This window comes from Populus trichocarpa, chromosome 7 (assembly GCF_000002775.5).
Source record: "Populus trichocarpa isolate Nisqually-1 chromosome 7, P.trichocarpa_v4.1, whole genome shotgun sequence".
NCBI lineage: Eukaryota > Viridiplantae > Streptophyta > Magnoliopsida > Malpighiales > Salicaceae > Populus > Populus trichocarpa.
The window spans coordinates 2,782,841-2,807,830 of record NC_037291.2 but is presented as its reverse complement, the minus strand read 5'-3'; the positions used below and the strand labels follow the sequence as shown (position 1 = coordinate 2,807,830).

Here is a 24,990-nt window from a genome sequence, read left to right as displayed (position 1 = left end):
ATATTTTAATAATATAAAATATAAAAAAAATGTTGGTCTTTACTACGAACGTTCTAGCATGTGGACTTCATTCATGCTTTTTAGACGACACGTGTGATTATGTCTATCATTAAAATACTACTTTCTATAGTGGTGTTAGAAATATCTTTGCGTTTATTTTTAGTGTGTACAATGCATGTAGGCAACTTATAATCATACCATCACCTATGACTACACACACACACACACAAATCACACTTGATTTTCTTTGTTTTTGATATTAAAATTTTAATTGTTATTCTTTTGATTTTTTTTCTCTTAACCTTTTATGGATTTTTTTTCCTTTCAATTTAGTTCTTTAATCACAATTTTCAATATAGTATTTCTTTTAATTTGACCCTTATTTTTTTGGTTTTTAATTTTCTCCTTAACCCTTTTGTTTACATTTCATTGACTTTCAATTTCATTATTCAATCAAAGTTTATGGTGTATTTTTTTTTAATTTGGTTCTTTTTCTTGTTTTATTTTTATTTTGTTAAAGTTATTTTTCTTTTCAATTTAACTCTCCAATAGAAAAAAATTTGGTTGCTCTCTAATTTATTTTTTTTATTTTGATTTTTACCCTTATTTTTTAATTGCAATTTTTTCATTTTAGATATTTTTTATGTAATTAATTTTTTCTTGATTTAATCCTTCAGTGTTAATATCTTTTTTTTTACTCATTTTCTTTTATGATTACATCGTTGGACACTATTTTTTAAAAAGGATTGGGCCTATAACCCAAGTCATTTATTATTTATTTATTTTTGCTTTTGGTATTTTTTATTGATGTCTTTTTTTTAATATGTCTTTTTTTTTCAAAATAATTGTTTAATTTATATTTCAATTAATTTCCATTCTCTATTATTTTTTTTTGTTATTTAACCTCTTTTCAATAGAGGTCTTTTTCTTAGTTATTTTGTACGTGTTTGACTTTTTAAAATATCATTGTGATTCATCTATAAATATTATTTTGATATGTTTTTTTTCTATAAATTTATTTTTAAAAATAAAAAATATTTATTTTTAGATGATATTTATAAGGTGAGCAGTTTTGCATAATATTTTTTTTCCTTTTGTTTTATTAAATCAATTTCATGTTTTTGTCTTTTTCTATTATCGTTTGATTGAATAAAGATTTTATTTTGATAAACAAATTTGGTAAAAACAACCGAGTAAATATCCAATGTTGCGAGATCAAATATCTTAATCTACATTTGTCTCTTAATTTTTGCAATTTTATTTTTAATTATCTTTAATGATTTATTTATTTATTTACATAGATAATTCTTGATTTATTTAATCAAATGCTTGGATGAGTTTTTGATTTACATTTCTAGTTTTTTTATATAAAAAAATATGTCAGTAAAGCCTGTATATCCATTTTTTTTAATTGAAAACAAAATATACAACTAGTGACATAGCACGAGTTGAGAGACTAGTGGTGACTAGTATGTGTTGATGATTCTTATACAATACAAACTTGGGTAGTTTTTTTTTCGTAATATAATGGCCAGGAACCATTATGAGGCAATATTTTTATTCTCTTATTTATAATTTTATAATGTTTGTTACAACAAAATAAATCAATTTATTTGAAAAAAAATTAGTGCTTCATATATACATATAGGTTTTTAGGATTTTCCTAAAAATTTATTATAGATTTTTTATTTTTTATAATTTGGTTAATAAATTAAAAATTATCATTTCCGCACAAATATTATATTGTTTCAATTTATAATGTATTGTATTTAAAAATATATTTATTATATTAATGGGGAATTAATGCATAAAAAAAAGTTGCATATCAATGGCAATAAAACTTCATTTTTATTTAATTTTCTTAAAACGATAAAAATATGATATTATGAGAATTCACACATCTATAGTTTATTTATTAAATAAAAAATTTGTTTGTATGTTTTTCAATAGATAAGTTTTTAAGATTTCATTATTACATGTTTCTTCACACTACCAGAATATTGCATAATATTGACAAATACTTCATCAGTATTCAAACACTCATTCTATCAGAAAAAAATATACCGACAGAATCATGGACAGTAATTAGTCATAAGAAAATATATTGTCAGTGATTTATATTATATTAGTTATTTTTTCGATAATATATTCACCGATGGATTTACATATGAAAAAAGAACACCAAATAAAAAAAATTACCAACATAATTATGTCGATAAATCCATCAGAGATTATGATATATTAACGACAAAATATAACATTGGTAATTCCATCTGTAGTATAATGCATAATTTTGACAGAGATTTACATATTGTCAGTGGTAAGTCATGTAATTTTTTTTTCAAAATCTCTGGAACTTTCCAAGGGCCTTAGTCCATCAATAATTCTGTTTGTAAATGACAATGACAAAGTCTTATAAACTTTCCAAGGGCCTTAGTACATTCACTTTATCCCTCAGGTCGAACATCTCACACCTAAGTTGGGCCATCTCATCACTAAGTCAGGTTGTCTAAGCTTTAATTTGTTCTCGTACAAATTGCCTGGACAACTGGAGATTATTGGCTCAAACTTGATTGTGAGGAACCAACGGTCGATACACTTTGGTCTGTCCGCGTATCCTTGGTTGTAGTGTTTGAGATATTGTAAACCTAATTTCTATCGGGTCCATCAGATGATTTAGCCTCCAACGATAAATCCGGATTGAATTTTAGATGGGTCGAAGGATTCTCCTAATATCTCTCATGCAATTAGGTGTTGTATGTTTCTTGAAAAAAAACAAGTCAGCAAAATTTAAAAAATAATAACTTAAGAAAACAATGGTTGTAATCCAACTTACCATGAACTTCTAAACTCAACTATCTACGAGTTGTTGCACCCTTTTCTGACGATTCTCATTTCACATATGAGTTTCAACAAAAGCTCTAAAGGTCTTGGATCACATCCAAGAACCGTAACCTGTAAAAAAAAGCTACTGTTAGTTAAATATTTTCATGTAATACAACAAGTTATATATATATATATATATATATATATATATATATATATATATATATATATCTTATCATCTATTTTGCATGTTAACGAATAGAATAGATCCACCAGTGTACATAGTAATCGTACCATGAATCTCTTTGTTCCGGTTCTCTACACCAAACTATGGCCATCGCATGAAACGCTTAAACTTCATATGCTGGATATAAGTGTCTTAGATAACCTTCAAGATGTGCGGAGGTTTCAAATCCCACCGTACAAAAACATCTTCCCAGCCTGAAAGACCTTTTTCTTTTGCATATTTCTTTATTTTTTTATGCCTCGTACAAGAAATCATACAACTTGGTACGTAGAAATAAATTATTTGTTAAGAAGATAAAAAATAAAATTTGAACATTCAAAAAAATATTATATTTTGAATTCAATCTTATCTAATGGCGTTGTGATTCTCCCACACCCTCATGATAATAATATTGTTAGTCTCCTCCCAGTAAAATTTCTCATTGCAAGTTCATTTTATAAAATAATTAGTTTATTAAAATTAAAAAACTGATTAAATTAAATAATAATAAATATTTATGTATATATTAACCTTGAACTTTGCGAACCAAGCATCAATTACAAGCCTCCATTCAAGATTTTTGGAAACCTAACTCCACTAAAACAAGGGCACTTCCATCGATTATTTCATTGTTAATGTTATGGTGCGAGCAACCTTCATAGTTGTAAACCTTAAATTTCATTCGTTCATTGAAATTAATTATTCAAAAATTATTCATAATTTTTTTTTAATCGTGTAGGAAAAGAAAACAAACTTATATGCCGTGATTGGGCTTCCATCGAGAAATGTACTTCTCAGTGTACACATCTTGCTAAAAAAAGGACACCCTTTCTGTGAGGCGGCCTCGCACTCGATGAGCATGTGTTGAGAGATGGTGCCTGTGCCTCGGGTGCCTAGTCATGGTCTGCACCTAGCGACTCATGGTCATTAGAAGCACTGCCAGAAGAATCAACAATGCTCCTATTAGAATATGCTAATTTTTCTTATGTGCTCCAACTAAAAACCATTTTATATATAAGAAAATGATTGATAGTCCACACTAAAGTTGCTTTCATCTGAAAATTTTGTTTGCTCGAGACATCATACATTAAAGTCCCGGATGACCATAATTGATTCAACTTATCAATCAACGATCAAAGGCAAACATCTATATTCCTACCTAGACTATTAGGACCGGGTATGACATAGGTAAGAACATGAACTCAAGACTCATACACATCCCTGATGACAAGTTGTAAACCATGAGTTTTATTGACCAACAAGAATAAGATGTAACAGATAACTCGAATGGATTGAATATGTTTGTACATAACCTAACACAATATTTTGTGGTTCCATTGAAAACTAAGGATGCACCCTACTAAACTGTGATGTAGGTAGAAGCTAAAGAAAACAACAAACAAAGAAAAAACACATGAATTTTAATGAGTGAAAGGGGTTGCCGATGTGAACCCCAAGTTCGCAGGTTTTATTTTCTTAAGATTAATAATCCTCAAGGAGGTTTACAAAGTCTTAAATAGGTTAGAAACCCTACCTCAACTAGGAAACAAAATAAAAACCCAAAATTTCCAAGGAAAGAAGCATGAAATCCAAAAATAACAAGGAAAGTCACAAAAACTGCCAAAACCAGGGTCCTAGAGCGAGATTTTTAAAATTAAAAGATCTTACGATTATAATAGCAATTTTATCACTAATTTTAGAAAAATAGCCTTTGGAAACTCTTGTAAACATTTTAGCACGATCCAACAGTTAAATTAAAAGTTATGGCTCTTTTAAACCATTATTCTGGTTTATCACGACCAAATCTTCTCTTGGGCTTAAACATATCTCACTAGTCCATAAATATATTCGTTAGGCCATTCATGTAATCTGTCTAGGGCATATTCTCATCTAGTTATGACAGACTCACACCTGGTTGTCCAAAATCACCTGTTATTGCAAGCCCAACTACATCAAACTACTTCTAGGCTTCACCATCGGGAGGATGCACCATGAGTCCATCCAATACATCATGTGATTGATGTCATGTCATATGTTCAACATTCTTTAAAGACATGAATAACTTTTGCAATCTAAGAGTGATTGAGAAGTATCTCAATTTTCTATATGAAACAAAAGTCCTTCCCCTACCGGTTTTGGGTTTATACCAAGCATGCCTATATGTTCTACACTCGATTAAATCTTTTTAAGGTAGTACAACATGTAAAATTTTAAAAACATGTCAATTTTTTGGTATCCTAGGCTAGGGTGTTTCATCATGCATATAGCAACATAGAAGTTCTCTTTCAACTTATTTTTTTTAAAGTAAAATGCTTCTCGCCCATTCAATGATTTTGCATAAATGGCCTTACTCAGCCCATAATCTGATTTGATGGTGAACACTTGTGCAACAACCGATGATTTATTGTGATTTGTGCACCCATCCCATAATTGTTCATCAGAATCTTTCAAAAGATCAAAAAACCTGACTGCATCCTTATTTAGTTCTTAATCTATGATTGAACATTCCCCTGCATAATCCTGACTCATTCACATTGCATCTATAATCATTCTCCGTGTGCAAACCAATACAAGTATTTTTTCATAAACCTTTTTTTATATAGAAGATGCATTGTAACAACATCTAGATTGAGAAACTTTTTATTTTTACACCTTTTACATGGACATTTAATACCTCATTCACTAATGTTTTTTGGATTAGATAGTGTGTAATTAATAAAACTTGTAATACCATTATAATAATCCATCATGCGTAAACTTTCAGGAGAAACTCGATATATCCACGAAAAATTATCTATTACTTATATAAAACCTATATAGAATATTGATGACAACATGTATTAATTAATAATATGAACTAAACAAATTATTGATATCCAACTAATTAGTTATCATTATTTTAAATCAAACTTATTCCTTCTATTTTGATAATACCCTTAAATCATTATCAATTTTCTTTAAAAATTCAAATTCCTTCAAATTTACTGAAATTTTCAACTTAACAATAAAATTGATTAAATGTGAAACTTGCCCATTAATAAGTCATTACTTATTCCATTATAAAACACCCAAGTTACAAAATCAAACTCAATTTCATCAAATGACAAACAAATATAACTTTTCAAAACCTCAAACAAACCCTAACATGTACAAATAATACATTCTTACAACAAGTTTCTATAGGAAATGGTTATAAAACAAGTAAACACATAATCAAACTACATACATTACATAAAAATGCCAAAAAAATAACATTTGTAAAATGGGTTACAACAAAAAAAAGAGGTAGTTTTGCTTACTTGATGTGGCGAATCTTAAAAAAAAATTGAACCAAAACAGAAATACTGACAGACTGAGTGTTGGGATGGCCGAATTTGTGATAATGAGAGCTTGGTTTGTGACAAAATGAGAGGAGCAAGGGTGCTATGTGTTGTTTCTATAGGATAAAAAGGAAGGAGAAGAATAAATGGGGAGGGGGAGATGGGGGATTAACTGTTAGGTTATAACTTAAATTTTACAAACGGATTCACCGATGAGTATTGGCAACGGGCATATTTGATTTGTAATTCCATCTGAAATAATAACACGTCATTTTTATATTTTTTTTAGTTTTTCATTTCTTAATTTTCAACTGTAATTCCATTGGGGTATTCACTTACGGAAGATTTTTTTCGGTGAATACCGAGAGAAATAGCAACGTTATGTTCCATCAGTAATTATCACTATAATTTACCAATGATATTATTTCCATTGATATTTTTGTTAGTATTTAACAATTTTCTAGTAGTGTTACATATGGATTTTAAAAGGCTATGATTATTTGGAGTGGAGATAATGGAGTTTAATTAAAATGGCTCATGAAACAGTAATGAAAAAGTTCAAAAGTATATTGTTTTAAAGAAAAGAAAAACGATGCCCTAAAAATAAAGTTTCAGTAATAAGAATAAATGAAAAAATAATAAGATTATAAACTAAATATCCAAGATAAGTTTAATTTGGAAAAAAATTGTTTATATTACAAAGAAAAATAAAAACCCATCTCCTCATTTTATGTGATTGTGTCATATATTGATATTTTCTTTTTATTTAACTCTAATATCTTAACTTTATGCTTTACCAATTGAAAATATCGTATGTATATATCAACACAAGCAAAATTGATAACAATATTTTTCATGCAAAAATTGTATACTTTAAATATGAAATATTGCTCATTGTTGATCCTAGAACCATTTCATAATATATAAATCATATAATTTTTGTTTTCTTGAAAAATAAATTTCTTATGGAACCATTGGAATTTAATGATATATATATATATATATATATATATATATATATATATATATATATATATATATATATATTAACAGATACATCTACATGAAAAGAATCAAGGTATTGAAAAAAGAAAATATATATAAAATGTATTTTTTTTGACACGACTGTCTATATTCATCAAGAGTGACAGTCGTGTCAAAAAAATACATTTTATATATATTTTCTTTTTTTAATATCTTCATTCTTTTCATGTAGATGTATCTGTTAATATATATATATATATATATATGTATGTGTGTGTGTGTGTGTGTGTGTGTGTGTGTGTAATTAATTACTCATAACATGTCCATTAAATATACGAGTGCCATCTTTACTGTGAGATCCTTTTAGTTTTATGGGATATTGTGTTTTAAGGCTATTAAGAAACCCTAAAAATCCTAAATCAGAAAAAATAAAAAAGAAGAAGAAAGTAATATCCCATAAGAAGAGATATACTACTTTCCATTATTGCTCATGAGTCAATCTTGATACAAATTCCCTAAGTTTTTCTTTCATCTTTAAACCCATTTAATTGCTCACAATATTCTGCGCATCAACATTTTGATGGGTTTATTTTCCCATGAAATTTAGGTTGAACATTAGAGCATTGGAATTTAGCTGGACCCTCACTTCCGGTGTATTTGAGGTCAATATCAGCAACCTCCACTTCGTCGCATGGGATGTCCTTGCTACAGGAAAGCTGAACAGCCACGGGAGTCCTAGATGTGCCTCTTATATTCTTGAAGCTCACATTCTTGATGCTTACTTTTGATGCAGACTGTAAGTAAGAAATGAAAAACCATATATGATAAGATTCTATTAGTATCCTTAGTTTTGAGAGATTTCTTTCTTTCTGTAATTAACAAATTAATCAGTACCTTTCTATTGCATTCATTCCATGGACAGTATACTTGATCTATGACAATAGGATTGCTGACGTTCTTCATGATAATATCTTCGAAATGTATATCAGACGCTGAGCCACCAAATAACGCAGGCCAAGATTTAATTCTCACACCATTTTGGGTATTGGAGATGGTGCAGTTCTTAACAAAGATTCCAGACACAGATTCTTCATTCTGGGATTTCCCTAAACTTCCAATGCTGATGCCGTGACCTGGTGCGCATGTTACTCCTTCGATTGTAATTTGTCTACTGCCATGGCCGAGGGAAATACAATCATCTCCCGTTCCAATGTCTGAATCGATAATCTTGATGTCTTTTGATCGTCCAATATGGATTCCATCTGTGTTCAGGCTCTCATCATGTGCAGTGATTGTAAAATGTTGGAAAGTGAGGTTTTTGCACCCCAAGAGATGAGCATGAAAGTACTTGCTGTCCGTGGATGTTATATCGTGGACTATTCCGTTGGTGATGAAATTGAACTTCAAACTCTGGTCGATCAAGCAAACAAAAACAACACAAAATTAAGAAATTTAATTTTTCATTTCGATCATTTACTAATCACCATAACATAAAAGAAATTAAACTTACGACGGGGGGTAGCTTGCAATGTTTATCCTTTCCACAGTTGTTTTGATTCGATGCCGATTTTCCTTGGCCATCAAAAGTTCCACCACCAGTCAAAGTAAACTGATCAACATAATTGAGAGTAATCCAGCTGCTAAACCCTTCGAATTCTCTCATGTCTACCGGCGCCTGTAATTTGCCTTTAACTTGAAGCTCAATTGCAGCCTTGCAAGGCCCTGATATAATCACTGGGCCTAACAAGTATGTCCCTCTCGGAATCAAGACTTTACTCGGACTTGTTGATGCACAAGCATCTTCCCATGCACTTTTGAAGGCCTGAAGAGGGTAAAAGAAAATGCAAAATATCTCAACCAAGACAATCTGGTAAATTAAACATTGTATTGCTAAATACTTACCTTGCTAATATCTTCCTCGTCACCATATTTTGTCACATCGAAGACAACATTTTCGGCTTTAACATCAGTAGATGTCAAGAATAGCAACAAAAAGATTGCCGAGACATTAACTTTCAAGCCCATTTTTCCTTGGGACGTCAATTTCTTCCACCTCCTTCTGTATTCTGCAAATTTGTTTGGATCGAAAATGAAATGATTATAATATTCTATGGAGCTTTTTATAGAGCATTGAGGAAAACAAACACCAATCATATTTTTTCCGGCAACGAATTCATATGGTTTCTATTATTAGATTTCTCTCAACTGCAAAACTCACACAGCTTGGCAAACTAACTCGTACGAACATTCCCTTTTATTTTTAGATTAGGGCAGGAAAATCCTATCTGGGAATATAAAACTAAGACTAATTACAGGGAAACAAAGTGACAGTAGAGTTTTCTAAGAAAAACTTGTAACCAATTGTTGTTGCATCATGTTCTCTGCCATTAAATTCATTAATTACATCGAAGCTCTCCCTCTTCAATACTTTATAGCCAGACCTGGATATTTAGTACGTATATAGAGATTGGTTGCACCTGGGTTGTCTGTGCATGGTTGGTAACATGGAGTATGAAAACAGAAACTGTGGCTGTTATGAAAATAACAAAATGTTAGAATGAGCTGTGAAAGATCATGAGGATAGAAATACCATACTTAGAAGATGCGAATCAATTTTACACCTTAATTCTAGCGTAGAGATCATCGTGCATTAAGAACCTAGATACTACAACACTGTACTGTGAAATCAATCCTATGTATCAATTAAAAGCAAGGCTTTATACATGTGTTTAACACAAATGTTTGTTAGGTTTAGTTTTTGTTACTCCATCAAGCTATTTTTGGAAATTAGATAATGTGAAATTGATATAGCATAAATATGAAGGCAATGACACCAAAAGTTTAAGCAAAAGTTAAACTGCATACAGCCCAACAGCCTATGCAATCTGTGGTCTTTTCTATCTTTAGGGGAAAGAAATTTGTGAGAGACTTTCAATCTTAACAGCACTAGTTTTTGTTTGTTTCATGAGGAAGTTCTTCGAATTTGGATCCTTCACTGCAACTCAGGCTTAGCTCTCTTCTTTTCTTATTTCTTCTCCTTTATAATACGAGTGAAATCCCGCATCACATCTCACTGATCATCATGTTAAGGGATTTTTTTAAAATAAACTGGACAGCAATGCTGGCATATATGTCTTTTGGGAATGGCACAAATTTTCTTACTTTTTGTTGCATATAACAACATTCGCATTTGGAGAATTTTTTTTTATTAATTATTATTATAAAGAAGAAGTTCGAAGCTGAGATCTTTAGAGGAAAACATGGGTGTTCATTGAGGTATAAATCTATTAATTATTATGATAATAACACGTTGCATGTTTGAAGGTTGCATATACAGATAGACACCCTTACTTTTTCCCTTGAATCTATATATTAACATTGAAACCACGTAATTCATCATTATTTGTTTTTGCTAGTTTGCTGGCCTACGCTACTCTATATGTCATAAATAATTTTTTTCTAACCTAAAAACATTTATTCAAGTCAATGAAAAACTATTTAATATTATTATTAAATACAATTTAGCAAGTTAATATTAAATTCTCTTAACCTGACTTCTTAGTTTAAAAAGAATTGGATGGTTCAGAGTGGTTAAGTTAGGAGGATTGCCTCCCTTTTACTGCACGGCTATGCAATTTTTGTTCTTCCTCCTTTAATTTGAACAAAATTATCTTCCCTTTATTGGCCATTTACGTTCTTTCTTTTCTTCATGGCATAATATAATAGTCATGGTTTCTAAGAGATATTTTAAGGAGAAGCATGTTCAGATAGAAGAACTTCCATTCTAGTTGGACGACATTTGTACGGCTCATAATTTGAAAGTAGATGATTTATCTCTGTCTTTGAGTTGATTAAGGTAATTGAACTTATGTTGAAATTTGTTGTTATCCTAGCCGAAGATTATTTTACTTCTCTATTCAGAATAAGACTCCAGATATTGATTTTTATGTTGTTTATGTTCTTGACATTCATACTGACTGTTTGCTTTTGCCAATGAGCATCCAATTTTTAGTAGTAGCACCATGCTTAAAAAGTACTAGCTAGGAAAAGGGTTTCCACTGATGTGTTGATCGATCAGTTTATGTTTGTTACACTAATGATGATATTCAAAATTCTATTTTGTTCAGTGTATAGAAAAAATCTCCTTTTATTTTATTAGATTTTTAAGGATTGCTGTCGTTGATATTCACTAGCTAATGAAAGGGCTTCCATTGTTATGATCAGTTTTGTATTGTTGTCATCATCATTATTGTTCAGTACAGTGGAAGTTTTCGATGGTATTTAAATTCTCGTTGTGCAGTTTGGCAAAAGATTTCATAACTGAACATCTAAACGAAATAGAATGTGGCCTGTGGAGGTACTGAGCTGTTGATATTCGCAAAGATATGTCCTGGATTTGATGGTCTCTTGATGTTGGAGCTGATTGTTTGTTCGTGATGATTACATGGGACCCCTTAAGCTGCTAATGCTCCATTTTCAGACAACAATTTGTTTGTCCATTCACATTAATATAATTTATTGTCTTTTGGGGATCACTTTTGCAGAACTATTTGGACAGTTACGTTAGATTGCCAGATGCTGAAAACTCATCTTCCTTTTCTCTGCCTCGATGGTATATAAGAATTTAGAGGTAAGCTCTTTTTGACTGAAAACGAGCTCACTTTTTTGGGGCAACATTAATTACCTGGCCATGTTTCATTTTGACAGTCAAAAAAGTCTGAAAGGTTGTGGCTTGGCTGCATTTGTGCCTGAGACAGTGCAATTTTGCTTGGGATTTTACACGCACCCTTAAATCTACTGCATTTGAACATTTGGATCTTCGACGGGATTGCATTTAGATCAGATCCAGCAACATACATGCAAGAAAAGCCCATCCACTACCATAGAACCATGCATTAAACTGGTGGGAACCAATGTATGCTGTGCTTAATTACGTGAAGAGGCATACAAAGATCACAAATTCTGAGGGATGGACCTTTCTTGATCACAAAATGTCTTAGAAGATAGATTCACCACTCTATTGAAGATACTCTTATATCTTTCCCTTCTTGTACATACCTGTTATTCTCCCTTGTTCTTCTCCCCTTTCCTTCCCAGTATATAAAGTATGTGTTAGACAACATCTCCTAAATAAGGCCTAACGAAAACTATTCGGAGAATAATGAAATACAATTGACAGAGCTCTCAAAACACTCCCACACATACAAAAACTCAGTTTTAGCACTATACACGAGCCTTTCTGTTCCTTTTCTCTAATTTGTTGCATCTGAGGAAACATGGCTTCTTGTAGCAAGAGAGACAACAATGGATCATTGTTCACACCAAAAAAAACACATTTTATCCGTATCATTCTTAGTGATATTATGAAGAATCAGAAGATCGTAAGCATTCTTTTCCTTCCAATCTATAAACTTTCCTTCTTCTGTTTCTTGTTGTTCTTCAACTTGTTTTTTTGTTGAAGTACTAATCAGTGCGCAAGTGAAGCTAACTTCAAAACACCCTCCTCCTTTCTTTTTTGTTTTGTTATTGACAGGCGATTCCTCGAAGATTTTTGAGAAAGCATGGAGAAAGTTTATCAAAATCAGCAGTAATTAAAGTTCCAAGTGCTGCAACATGGAAGGTAGAGTTCTTAAAACATAAAGATGAAGTTTCATTTGCAAAGGGTTGGGAAATGTTCATAGCTTATTACTCTATTGACTACGGAGATTTCCTAGTTTTTGAGCACGAGTGGAACTCCCTGTTCACTGTATTCATAATCGATAAGAGTTTTACGGAAGTAGGCTATCCATGGAATAACACTGATGCTGCAGAGAGTAATCAAGAAGATAAGCTTGAGGATCATGAAGATGATGATGATGATGATGCCTCTGTTGAATTCATTGACATTTCGTCTGGCTCACAAGAAACAGGAAAGGGGACCAAAGGGAAGGAAAAACTAGGTTGTTCAAGAAATTCTGAAGGTTAAATAAATCACATTGCATTGTTTTCCTCTTTCTAGTTTTCTTGCTTAAAAACAAGTAGCTTCTGTCACATTCTTAATCTGCTTGCTTTCTCATGTATCTGTTTAAGTTTTGACTTGACATTTTATCGAACAGAATATGAAGGTGATCATGGAGGAAGGCCTGCTGAAAACAAATGTCATCCAAGTGGGACACCATTGGTAATTTCCTGTTATTTTACCTAGCTCTCTTTAACATGTGACTTCTTGCCTCTCAAACTTTGAAATTAGTAAGGTTGTTTGTTGTTGGCCCCCCAAAAAAAGCCCATTTTTTCATCGTAATTTCAAAGCAATAAGAACTCGCCTAAAATTAAGGAAGATTAGATATCTTTTCCAAATGAAAACGAGTGGCAAATACTGTATCTTTGATCCAAAGCAATAGAATATTATCTGCTGTATCATGACAAAGCGAAACCTCTAGTACAGAGTGCAGCCAGAGACAGCCCTGGTTTCTACTTTACATGGACTGCGAAGTGTACCACAAAATCTGCCATTAAAAGAAAGGAAGAGTAAAACTACATCAAGCAAGCTTTCTAGTATTGTTTGACCTGTTCTGTGTGGAACCGTGTTGCTAATCAGTTTTTCTTTTGACTGTTACAGGAAAAAAAAAACGAATAAACAAACATAAACCCTAGATAATATCCAGATAATGCTTGTAATTTCTTTTTCTGTGCCTGGCTCCTAAAGCTTGTCAACAAGACTTTCTGAGAAAGTTGCAAAAGAAGAAGATTGTACTTGCAAGCATCTTATTTTGGCTTTACTGCAACCCTATTACTTTACCTTTGTTTCCCCTTAAGTTTGGATAGGCATGCATTAGAAATGAAGAGGCATGATTTTTTGTATCATGGTAACATGTACCACACCTGCAACACTAAGAAGCTATAAACACGCTTTCATGCAGATCTTCTGCAGTATTCAAAAAGCCGTTGTCTTTATCTGTCAAAATCTGCAGCAAATCTAGAAACAGAAATTTTTCTTTTTATCGAAAGTGAATTATCTCCACACAGGCTTGCAGATTCGATTCCTTTCCTTGTCTGTTGCGCAAACTTAAGTCTCGTGATCAATCTGCAATGCTACTTTATGCGTAGATAAACCAGGCAATGACCTCATTAAGTCTGTTAACTCCATACTTAGCAAGAGAATAGAATCAGCTATGGTGTTGGCTTTTTATAGGACTAGGGATATGGACAAAACAAAGACTAGCCGAGTACTCTTTGTTTCATTGAGAGACAAATTTATTTCGTTTGATTTTTCAGAGAATAGAATATTATCTGCTAATTCAATCTAAGCAGAATGAGATTTGGACTTGTCAAAAATCCTTATGGTTGGTCTGTTAAATCTTGGTGTTGCGTACATTAACAGTCTAGTACTGTTTTGTTACTTGTGCTCGGCTTTGCAAGCTAATTCTTTACTTGACAATCGATCTCACATTTCCAATGACTATAAAAGAGCTAGGTTCGAAGAAAATATGGAATGTGAGCTCGATCGAATGCCTTCAAATCAATAATCTTCTCCAGGATGAGAAGAATAATGAGCACAGATTCTCCTAATTGTGCAGCTTGCGGAAAGGTTTATAGGAAGAAATTGTTGTTTAAGGTTGATGCAACAATGCTGTTGAAAAGCTCTTTTTTTTACACAATTTACAATTGACATTGCTTTAATGATCTTTAGAGGATTTATGTTAATGTAGCTGGATTCAAATCTCAGTAATTATTGACCATCTTCACATATTACAGTATGGCAAATATTGTACAGGAGGTTATTGTTGCCTGTGTTCAATATTTAAGGCTGCCATGAATGCAGCAGAAAGTCTATTTATTCCTTCTCACAGCTATCAAAAAGTTATGAATAACGTCTTAAGATCAAATACATGATCCGCCTCGAAAACCATGTTGTTATCTCCGATTAAAGAATGCGATCTAATAGCTGAAAATAGGATGGGAGCTCGGAGGTCTTGCTCAGATGTCGTAGAAGAGATTCTGGCTTATGACCACCCGAATCTGATAATTATGATGCTTGTGCTTCAATAGATAAGAAGCAAGATTCTCTGAAGACCTTTTTTATGAATATTCTTTGGTTTGAGAGTAAACTCTGGCGCAGGATTGGAAACAACACTTTTTTGTAAGAAATCAGGTCGTTTTTTGATAAAATCTTGATCTTTTTGACATGAGAATCACCGCTGGGTTCTTGCAGGAGATACGACGCTATCTGACTAGAGACAACTTATTTCGGCTGATTTTTAAGACATACGACGCTTGACCCAAAAACCACCGTTGAAATTAAGAAACAAGTTACCTATTTTACCATCTATATATAAAGCAAAGGCAGATTCATCTCAGGCAAGTTTGACACTTGCGTTTTTCTTTCTGCAGTTGGCTTTCCCACAGGCATTAAACATTTCAAGGGAAGCAATGCTATCAACATAACAGGTCTGATTTAAGGGTTAAGCATTAAAAAAAAAATTAAGAACAAATCCATGAACATAATTTCATCTCTCAAAAAACAATAAAGTTATTTAAGGAAAGGGGTGATATTTCTAAGCATTCCAAAAACATAGCGGTAGTTTAGAACTAGCTTAATAGAGGCGGACTGGGGTACCCATGGTACTCTTTAGGTGCAGCGACTTCACCTGATTCACAGCAAAAGACATAAAATAGGTTCAGAAAACAGTCAACGGTGCTAGAAAGAAGTTGCAACAAGTTTAAAAAGAACAAACTCACATTTTGCCAGTTTTTCTTCAACAAGGAGACCAGGAAGTTCACAGACATTTGAACATTCTGGAAGATCTGCTTATCCTCCATGTCGCAGTTACCAACAGCAACACCCATGCAAAGGACTTTCTTTAATTGAAACTTCACCGTTGCCTTGATCTCATTAACTTTAGACTCCAGTGACTCTTGGTGAGTCACGAGGGTAGGAAACTTTCCTGCACTCACATACAAATCGGCAGAAACCATGAGAAACTACCATATCCAAAAGACGGTGAATACTCTTAATAAACTTGCCTGCCTTGTTGAGACCAGGGCCTAAAAGTCGAGGAATCTGCTTGATGACAGACTCTGATGCCAAAAAGGCATGGTACTGCTTGGAAAGCTTCTTAACCAATTTCTTGTTCTTGTTCAGCTTCTTCAATGCTTCAACATCCATCCATTGCAAACCTATAGAAGTTGCCTGCAAATATAAATTAAACAGTTAATCCTATTAAAAATTCCATTACAAGTGAAAAAAATTCAGACTCAAAGTTTGTAGAAAGCATTTAATGGCCCCAGTAATAAATCTCGCAGGCACAAGACATAACTACAATCATCTGATTATCGTAGTATAGGAACATGATTTGAAAACGAACAAGTCAAATATGCTATTTTGGCAGCAAAAACAGAGAACATTAAATAGAAACCAAAACTGAAACCTCATCAATGATTAAAGAACTTCTTGTAATCCATGTATAATTATGAATGGAATGAACAATTACCTCCTCCACATGCTGAGCATCTCCAAGCATGCAGACCTTCATTTTGGGACGCGGTATGTGCGGCAACTTAACAGAGCCGCTGAACCTCTTGTCCTTCTGGGGGTCATAGTTTTTCAATCCAATCTGTAGTTCGATGGTCTGGACGAACTTGCGGGGCTTCTCATTCACACCATTTTTTATAGTTGTAACAGCTTCGCGAATTGTATCCCCTGCAAGCTTACTGCAGTAGCAAAATATACAACATTCATATCATGAAATGTAACACCAATCACTCCCTGGCTCAACCAATGATGTTTCAAGTGATTTTTTTTAAAATCTAGTTTACGCTTCATAACCGAGAAATCAGTCAAGTAAAAGCAATCGGGAACAAGTTCAGGCAGAAAATTATCAAAACTTCAGTTTATTATATAAAAACAAAGCAATTATATAAAACTAACCAAACAAATTTCCCATTTTAATATATAGATGAACAAAAGAACCTTTCAAATTATACTAAAATTCTTCAAAAACCAAGAACCCATAACCCCACATCATATTTCCTTGCAATCCATGAAAACAAAACAGTGATAATGAAATTACTTCCAAAACATGAAAAAATCAAGAAACCTTCAAAATGACATGAAAAGAAAACAACTAAGATTTTGAGGCATACCTCATGATTGAAACCTCTTAAAGCAACCCTCTTCAGAGTTTTGTCCTGCAAATTCAACAGGAAAAAAAAAACATTAAAGCTAAAAAAGAAGAAGAAAGAACCCATGCTTGAACTCAAATCTAAGCTGTTGAATCGAAAGAAAACCCACCAAAGAACAAAAATGGAGGAACTTGGAGAAGAGAAGGTAACGGCTAGAGAGTGTGCAAAATGTCTTGGAGAGATCTTTGGAGCTAATAAAACCCTAGCTAGCCACTTTTAATGGACTGGAACTGTCTGTATAGGAAAACAAAATATAGACCAGGCCCATACTCTTAGGTCATTTATAAAATACTTGATTTGTTGCTATCGTTCCGTCGCGAGCAAGGTAAAAAATAATTTCAATATTAAAAACATTATTCAAATAAAAAAAATTCAAATCTCGAATTACTAATTCAATTAATAATTTAAAGAATGTAAAAAAAATACATTAAAAAATTAAACTAAAAAAAATATATATAAAAAAAACTAAATCTCAATTTGTTCTTATTATCAAATAACTCAATTTTATAAGGTGAATTTAAAAAAAAATAGATATTAAATCGGGTGAATTCAAAAACCTCACTATCATGAATGTAACATTGAAATAATCTCATAGAAAAAATAAATTTGAAGAATAAAATTGAAATAAATTAATTTTAAAACAGAAAAAAAAGTGAATCCATGTAAACCTTTGAAATCAATGATCCTGATCGTGAACATAAAGTTAACCTAATAGAAGGCAAACACAAAAAATAATAAATCAAAACTAAAAAAAAAAACATTAGCAATAAAGGGAAAAAAACCAAGCAAACTCGAGCGAACCTTTTAGACCTGATCTAATATCTAAAACACGCAATTTGTGAAATTTTAGATCCGGGTTTAATTAAAAAGTTTGATTCTCAATTAATTTAATTTTGAATCATGAAATCGTGAAAAAAAATATTAATAAAAAGACTTGCAAAAGCAACAAAAATAGCAACAAAAAGAATGAGGATAAATTTTAATAGGAAAAAACCACAGGATGATGAAATTTGAAAAATAAAATAAAAATTATCCTAAACATAATAATAATAATTAAAAGAATAAAGATCAAATTTGAAAGATTATAAATTCATAGGATGATAAAATTGAAAAACATTTGTAATTTAATAGACTATTTATAGATTAAAAAATGATAGAGATAAAATTGAAAAACAAAATGTAAGGGGCTAACCTAAAATAAGGCAAACCATAAAAAATAATAAAACAAAATAAAATAAAATGATAAAAAATAAGGCGAAACTTTTTTTTTTGAAAAAACAATTTAAAAACAATTCATATTAAATCGGATGAACTTGAAAACCTCATGACCATAGGTATAAGATTGAGATAATTTCATAGAAAAAAAATAGAAAAAAAAGTTTGAAGAATGAAATTGAAATAAATCAATTTTAAAACAGAAAAAAAGTGAACCTGCGTAAACCTTAAAAATTAGTGATCTTGATCGTTAACCCGGAGCTAACCCAATAGAAGGAAAACACAAAAAATAATAAAGCAAAACTAAAAATAAGATTAAAAAATAAGAAAACATCAGCTTAAAAAAAAAAACCAAGCAAACCCAAGTAAACTTTTTAGACCTAATCTAATCTCTAAAACTTGCAACTTGTGAAATCTTAGACTCAAGTTCAATAAAAAAGTCTAATTCTTAACCAATTTAATTTTGAATGATGAAATTATGAAAAAAATATTAATAAAAAATCTTGCAAAATAAAAAAATAGCAACAAAAAAAATGATGATAAACTTTGATAAAAAGAAACCCGAGAATGAAATTTGAAAAAAAGAGTATCCTAAACAAAATAATAGTAATTAAAAAAATAAGAACCAAATTTGAAAGATTATAAATTTATAGAGGGTGAAATTGAAAAACATTTATAATTCAGGCTAAAACCTGATTATTCTAAAGTCCACATTTTAATTTTGCATTTATTTTTATTTTGTATCTTTAATACATGATGATATACTTTACAATATAATTTTATACCCCTAAATGTTAAAGTCAACAATTAATTTCTAACATTTTATTTTTGTTAATTTATTTAATTTAATATTAAAAATATACATTACATTGTAAAATTCATACTACAAATATTAATTAAACAAATTACTCTTTTTGATATTTTTGAAATTTTTGATGAAATTGTAATAGATAACCATAAATTGATTATGATACCTATTAATTGATTTTCTAATATATTTTTTCAAATATTATAAAAATAAGATTTTTACCTTCGACTTTCTCTTATGGTGTGTGTGGATCCAATACTTATGAGATATGGTTTTTTTTTTTTAAATAGCTTTTTACTTCAAAGTATATTAAAATGAATATTTTTAGATTATTTTTAAAATTTTTTATATCAGCATATCAAAAGTTTAAAATTATCAAAATATATTAAAAAAGTATTAATTTAATATTTTTTCAAACTAAAAACACTAAGAATCAGAAACACTTTTAAACATATCCTTACTGTAACTTTTATGTAAATTCACATGGATAAATTTAGTCATATTAAGTAATTATTTTTTTAAAAAATTATGTATATCAATTAAAATTATTATTATTATTTATTTAAATAATAAATTCAGCATGAAAGTGTATTCTCCATGTAGCTGGACAAATCCAGATATGAAATATTATTTTCTCATGGAAATCTATGAACAATGAAATTGCAGTAAAAAAGAAGAAGCTTAATTGTATTGGTATCACAATTACCATTATTTTTTTACTGTTTAAATGACTTTTTAATTGACAACAATTTTCATCAGAATAATAAATAAAAATAGCTTAGCCCTTGGATTGGTTTAATTAATTGTTTTTTCACTACAATATCCTTCCTTTCTAGTAATATTTTATAATTTTACCATCTACAAACAGAATGGAAAGAGTAATTTAAAAGGGCAATTTAGAGATTAAAAAAAATACAATCAACTCTATTGAGGAAATAGAAAACAAATTAATTAAATATATACTTTTCTCCTTAATTTTAGAAGAAACTCTAGCGAGGATGGTGATGCTGTAGATATGAATTACTGCCGAGGGGTTTTTTTTATTTCAACTAGGGAAAAAAGAAGAAGAAGAAGAAGGAAACAATGGTGAAACCTAAAAGAAACGTATCTTTTTCCAACGAATTCTTCAAAGTCTACCTTTCAGATTTCAGTTCCCGCCAACTGGTACTTTCCCTCTTTCTCTATGCTTCTCAACTGGGTTTTTTGTTTTCTCAATTGGGTATTGATCAAAATTGAATCTTTCTCAATATTTGCAGAGTTTACCACCTGCGTTTGGTATACAATTTAATGGAAAGAATGAAGCTTTACCGAAGAATGCTACACTTAAAGATGGGAATGCAAAGATTTGGCAAGTAGGGTTGGTGAAAAGAGAAGGGGACTGGGTTATTAAAGATGGGTGGAAAGAGTTTGCTTGTTATCATTCTTTAGTTGATGGAGATTTCTTAATTTTTAAGTATGATGGGAGTTCTGAATTCGAAGTTGAATTGTATGGTAATAATGGATTGAAGAATAATGGATTGAAGAATAATGGATTGAAGAAAGAAGGTAGAGGTTTAGAGAATAAGCTTAGCATTCATGTGAAGGAGGAGCAAGAAACAGAAGAAGATTTTATTGGTAGTAGGCCTAGTACTGGTTGCAAGCAGAAAGATTCAAACATTGAGCCTCGCATAACTCGATCGCAGGGTTAGTTTTTGATAAATTATTTTTTGTAGACATGATTTTGCCTCTTTATTAATGTAAGTTTTTTGTGTTAATAGGTTTGTTTGGAAAAAGTGGACCTAAATCAAGTGAAACTAAGATAGCAAAACTTGGAGAATGCAAGGGGGCTAAAGCACCATCATCTGTTCCTCGTGAAGTTCCACGCTTTGTTATGAATATTACTAAAATTACTCGATTTGCAGTGAGTTTTCTTATCTTGTATCTTGCAAGATTGGTAAAGAAAGTAAAAAAAAAATCTCAGGAATTCATTTTAATCCAATTGTTTTCTGTGAATGACTGTTAGATGCACAGCTGTGGTTATTTTGCCTATATCTAATTACTTTGAGGTTCTAAAATAGAAATTGAAGGAATAGTAAGTTGAAAATTCTATCACAAGTACCCTGTTGTCTGTTGTGGTTCACTTGCGTGTATTGGTCCCAAGAAACAACATATGACTAGGAAGTTTGTATGGCTTGGTCTTAATTATAAAAACAAAACAAAGAGAAAACGTGTACTATTGTTTAGCTTTAGCCTTCAGTATTCTTTTTTTTTAACAAAGCAGGGGCAAGGAAATATGTGTAGCCCTATTGCAATTGTAAGTTCCAAGCATAACTATGACACATTGTTTATTTAGAATTTGTCTGATTTAATGTCTGAATTTTATGGGTTTTTAATATAGTTATGAGTCAATTAGATGCCTGCCTTTCAATGTTAAATGAAACATAAATTAGTCATTGCAGTTTCTTAGTCAAATTTGGCCTAGTGCCTGATTTGATATAATATGATAGCTCAAATTGTTCATCTATATTGAATTAGAAAGTACTTTGTCTGTGTCAAATAAGGTTTGTCTTTTAGAAAGACAAGAGAGTTTTAAAATCTTTACATAGGTGATGAGTTGTTCTAGGAGTTCATTGATGCAACTGCCAGGACCGAACCCTCAACTCTACTGGTTTTAATTATCCAACTAGCATTTGGTTAACTTGTATGTGGTTGCTCTTTACTTGGGTTTCAACATGAGTTGTTTGCTCATTTTAAGATCCGTGGAGCAATTGCACAGCAGCAATTGTTGCTGGGGATTTCAAAATTCAACCAATTGGATTTCCTGCCTTTTACACTTAATTTAAGGACTAGGGAAAAAGGAGTCCATAAAAACAGAAAACGAAACACTAGTTTGATATCCGGCAAAGGTAAAAACTGGATGCATCTTGAAGACAAAAAACTGTCTCTGCCAAAATCCAAGAAATCTGAATAGATATTGCTCTCTTAGCTGGCAGAGGATCCGAAATCTTCTGAAAAATGGTCACTGCTTGTTCCAGAGAAATTTCTCCTTCTCTCTTTTTTTTTCCCCCAAAACTTTGTCTCAGCTGTTAGTAAGATTGTCTTCGCTGACTTATATGGCACATTCTTCTCTAATACCTTTATTTTTGACCTAGTTATTGTCTTGCCATTTAAAATTTAATCTTGTTTGGTGACCTTTTTTTTATTACCGCTGCATGAGATGTCTTATTGTGTTCTTGCTTTCTGCAGCGTATTCCTAAGAAATTCCTGCGAGAAAATAATATTGAATTGCCTAAAGAGATAAAACTTCGCGATGAGAGTGGGAAGTTATGGCCTGTGCAAACCAGTCTCTGGGACAGCGGCTATACAGTGCTTACTAGTGGATTCTCTGAGTTCTGCAGGATGAATAAGTTGGTACCAAGAGACCAGTGCGTTTTTACATTTATATGCTCAAAAGGCAATTTATGCAATGTAATACAGGTGCAAGTTGTTCGCCGGGGTCCCAGAACTTAAAACATGGCTGGAAGTTGAAAGCATGACAGCTTGCCCGACCTTTATCATAATAGGTTAGGCAAGCTATGCACCAGTACTGCTTTCCTGGTTAAAGGAAAACATGGTTTAGTTGAGGAATGTTTTTCTTATAAAGTTGTTGAGCATTTGGTAAGATGGTTTGTTTTTACTTAATCAAATAGTGAGCACAATCCATTGTTCTGAATGCAGTTTTGGTTGCTGATACCTAAACTAGATTTTTGTAACTGTCTGTTCCACTTACCTTGACCTTGGGCTGTCTATTGGAAAAAAAGTGGATGCTAGGGCATGTATTACATATGAATCCAGTGTCCTACCTTGGACTGTTCTGGTTAGACATAGCAGCTTCGTTCTTCAGCAGGATCGACCACTGCTAAAAAGTGATAATTCCATGCTAGACAGTTCATCATTTGCTACAAGATGATGAACCGAAGCAGTTTAAGTTTGATCGTGTTTTGTTGCCATAAGCGATGCCAAGATACTGTAGTCGAGGGCAGAAAAATGGAAGGACAGTCTTGAAATGTTGACAGTCCTAACTGATCAAGCTATGCAAACCATTTACGCAACCGTTTGATCAGTCTTGAAAAGCTGCAGTTGATAGTTGTGGTCACCTTTCCAGCTAATACAGTCATGAACAGACAATGGAAAGAGGACAAGCTTCTAAATTTGATGCTGCTAACGTGAATTTATAACAAGTTACTTGCCATCAAGTCTGTGTGGACCTAGAAGTCTAGAGCAACTCGTCTGAAAACGTAACTACTGCCTTTTGCACAACTTCTGAAGATTGAACACTAGCTTGGACTAAAATGATGCCACTAATAATAATAAATAGGCCCAACAGGATTCCATGAGCCAGGCAGTAGACCAAATCTTTGTCTGAACCAGACCATTTGGTAGGCATGAATAGTTTTTTTTTTATATAAATAATTCTACACGGTTTGACCGTAACTTGATCTCTCTTTTGAAGGGATCCTGAAGTTAGTGAGTTGATCAAGAAACCTAGAGATGATTTGGTGAGCTAAACAATTGAAAAACAGACTGATGATCAGGCTTGACTCTTGCACAGCACATATTCGTTTTCTTAATTTGTTTATATTTTATATTTTATAGGATCACATAGCACAAAGTCTATCGTCCTTCCAGCTTGTCTTTTCCACAGTAGATGATTCAGATTTTTGTTCTATAGTATTGGACTTTACTAATCAAGTTAGATAGAGTAAGGTATTTTACTTCTGCTTTAGCTATTATGCTTCTTTTTGGCTGATAAGAAAATATAGGATAGAATGGCCTCGTTGACCAGAATTAATTGCTATGCTAAGTGATAAATCCAGATTTAATTAGTTTAAAAAACTAGCTAGGCTAACCATCAATGGTCAGCCTATAAAAAAAATCCAGCAGGTTTATGTACCTTTTAAACCCTACTTTTTTTATATTTATTAGGTATATAAAAAATTTATAAATGACTTACTATATTTATATATATTTATATCGTATTAAGGTTTGTGTAAATGATATTTATTCATCATTAATACTATCAGGGTAAAATTATATTACAACCCCTCCTCTTCACAAAAAAACAAAACTCATAGGCTATAAATACCCCATGAATCCTTCAAACTTTAGGTTCATAATATCTTTATTTTTAACATATTTGGCCTATATATTTCCAAAGTTTATCTCTCTAAAATATCATTAAATGTTCTCTCTATAAAAAAAATACTTACTTAAAAATTTGACAGTCTCTACATCTACTAAAGAGAACCTTTTACATGTATCAGACACCTTGGTTTTCTAGACACTAGGTTTCAGCTATCAGTCACCTTGGCTAGAAGAATACATCAAGTTGCTAGAACCAAGATTAGCTTATTATCCAACATAAGCTTTGTTTCTAAGTTACTTAGACTTTTTGGATCATCATCATTGGCACTGTCAGTAAGAACTGAGCA

General features: G+C 31.7%; 4 protein-coding genes across 4 annotated transcripts; 2 read left to right on the top strand and 2 right to left on the bottom strand.

Moving 5' to 3' along the window:
* Positions 1-7,925: 7,925 nt before the first annotated feature.
* Positions 7,926-9,381, bottom strand: LOC7477987 (exopolygalacturonase). Its single transcript, XM_002310729.1, has 4 exons — positions 9,259-9,381; positions 8,867-9,178; positions 8,251-8,766; positions 7,926-8,150 (listed from the first exon to the last, which is right to left on the bottom strand). Exons 1-4 carry the CDS (start codon positions 9,379-9,381, stop codon positions 7,926-7,928), a joined length of 1,176 nt encoding a protein of 391 aa, XP_002310765.1.
* A 3,251-nt stretch (positions 9,382-12,632) lies between these two features.
* On the top strand, positions 12,633-15,780 carry LOC7477988 (B3 domain-containing protein At4g01580). The gene is made up of 4 exons (XM_024605671.1): positions 12,633-12,737; positions 12,890-13,316; positions 13,452-13,516; positions 15,727-15,780. The coding sequence occupies exons 1-4, from the start codon at positions 12,633-12,635 to the stop codon at positions 15,778-15,780; spliced, it is 651 nt and encodes a 216-aa protein (XP_024461439.1).
* Positions 15,781-15,786: 6 nt separating this feature from the next.
* LOC7473116 (60S ribosomal protein L10a-2) lies at positions 15,787-17,783 on the bottom strand. The gene is made up of 6 exons (XM_002310730.4): positions 17,627-17,783; positions 17,479-17,523; positions 16,827-17,046; positions 16,360-16,525; positions 16,075-16,280; positions 15,787-15,983 (listed from the first exon to the last, which is right to left on the bottom strand). Exons 2-6 carry the CDS (start codon positions 17,481-17,483, stop codon positions 15,930-15,932), a joined length of 651 nt encoding a protein of 216 aa, XP_002310766.1. The 5' UTR covers positions 17,484-17,523; positions 17,627-17,783; the 3' UTR covers positions 15,787-15,929.
* Positions 17,784-20,527: 2,744 nt separating this feature from the next.
* On the top strand, positions 20,528-23,271 carry LOC18101201 (putative B3 domain-containing protein At5g66980). The gene is made up of 4 exons (XM_024605264.2): positions 20,528-20,704; positions 20,797-21,223; positions 21,298-21,440; positions 22,766-23,271. Exons 1-4 carry the CDS (start codon positions 20,624-20,626, stop codon positions 23,027-23,029), a joined length of 915 nt encoding a protein of 304 aa, XP_024461032.2. The 5' UTR covers positions 20,528-20,623; the 3' UTR covers positions 23,030-23,271.
* The last annotated feature ends 1,719 nt before the right edge of the window (positions 23,272-24,990 follow it).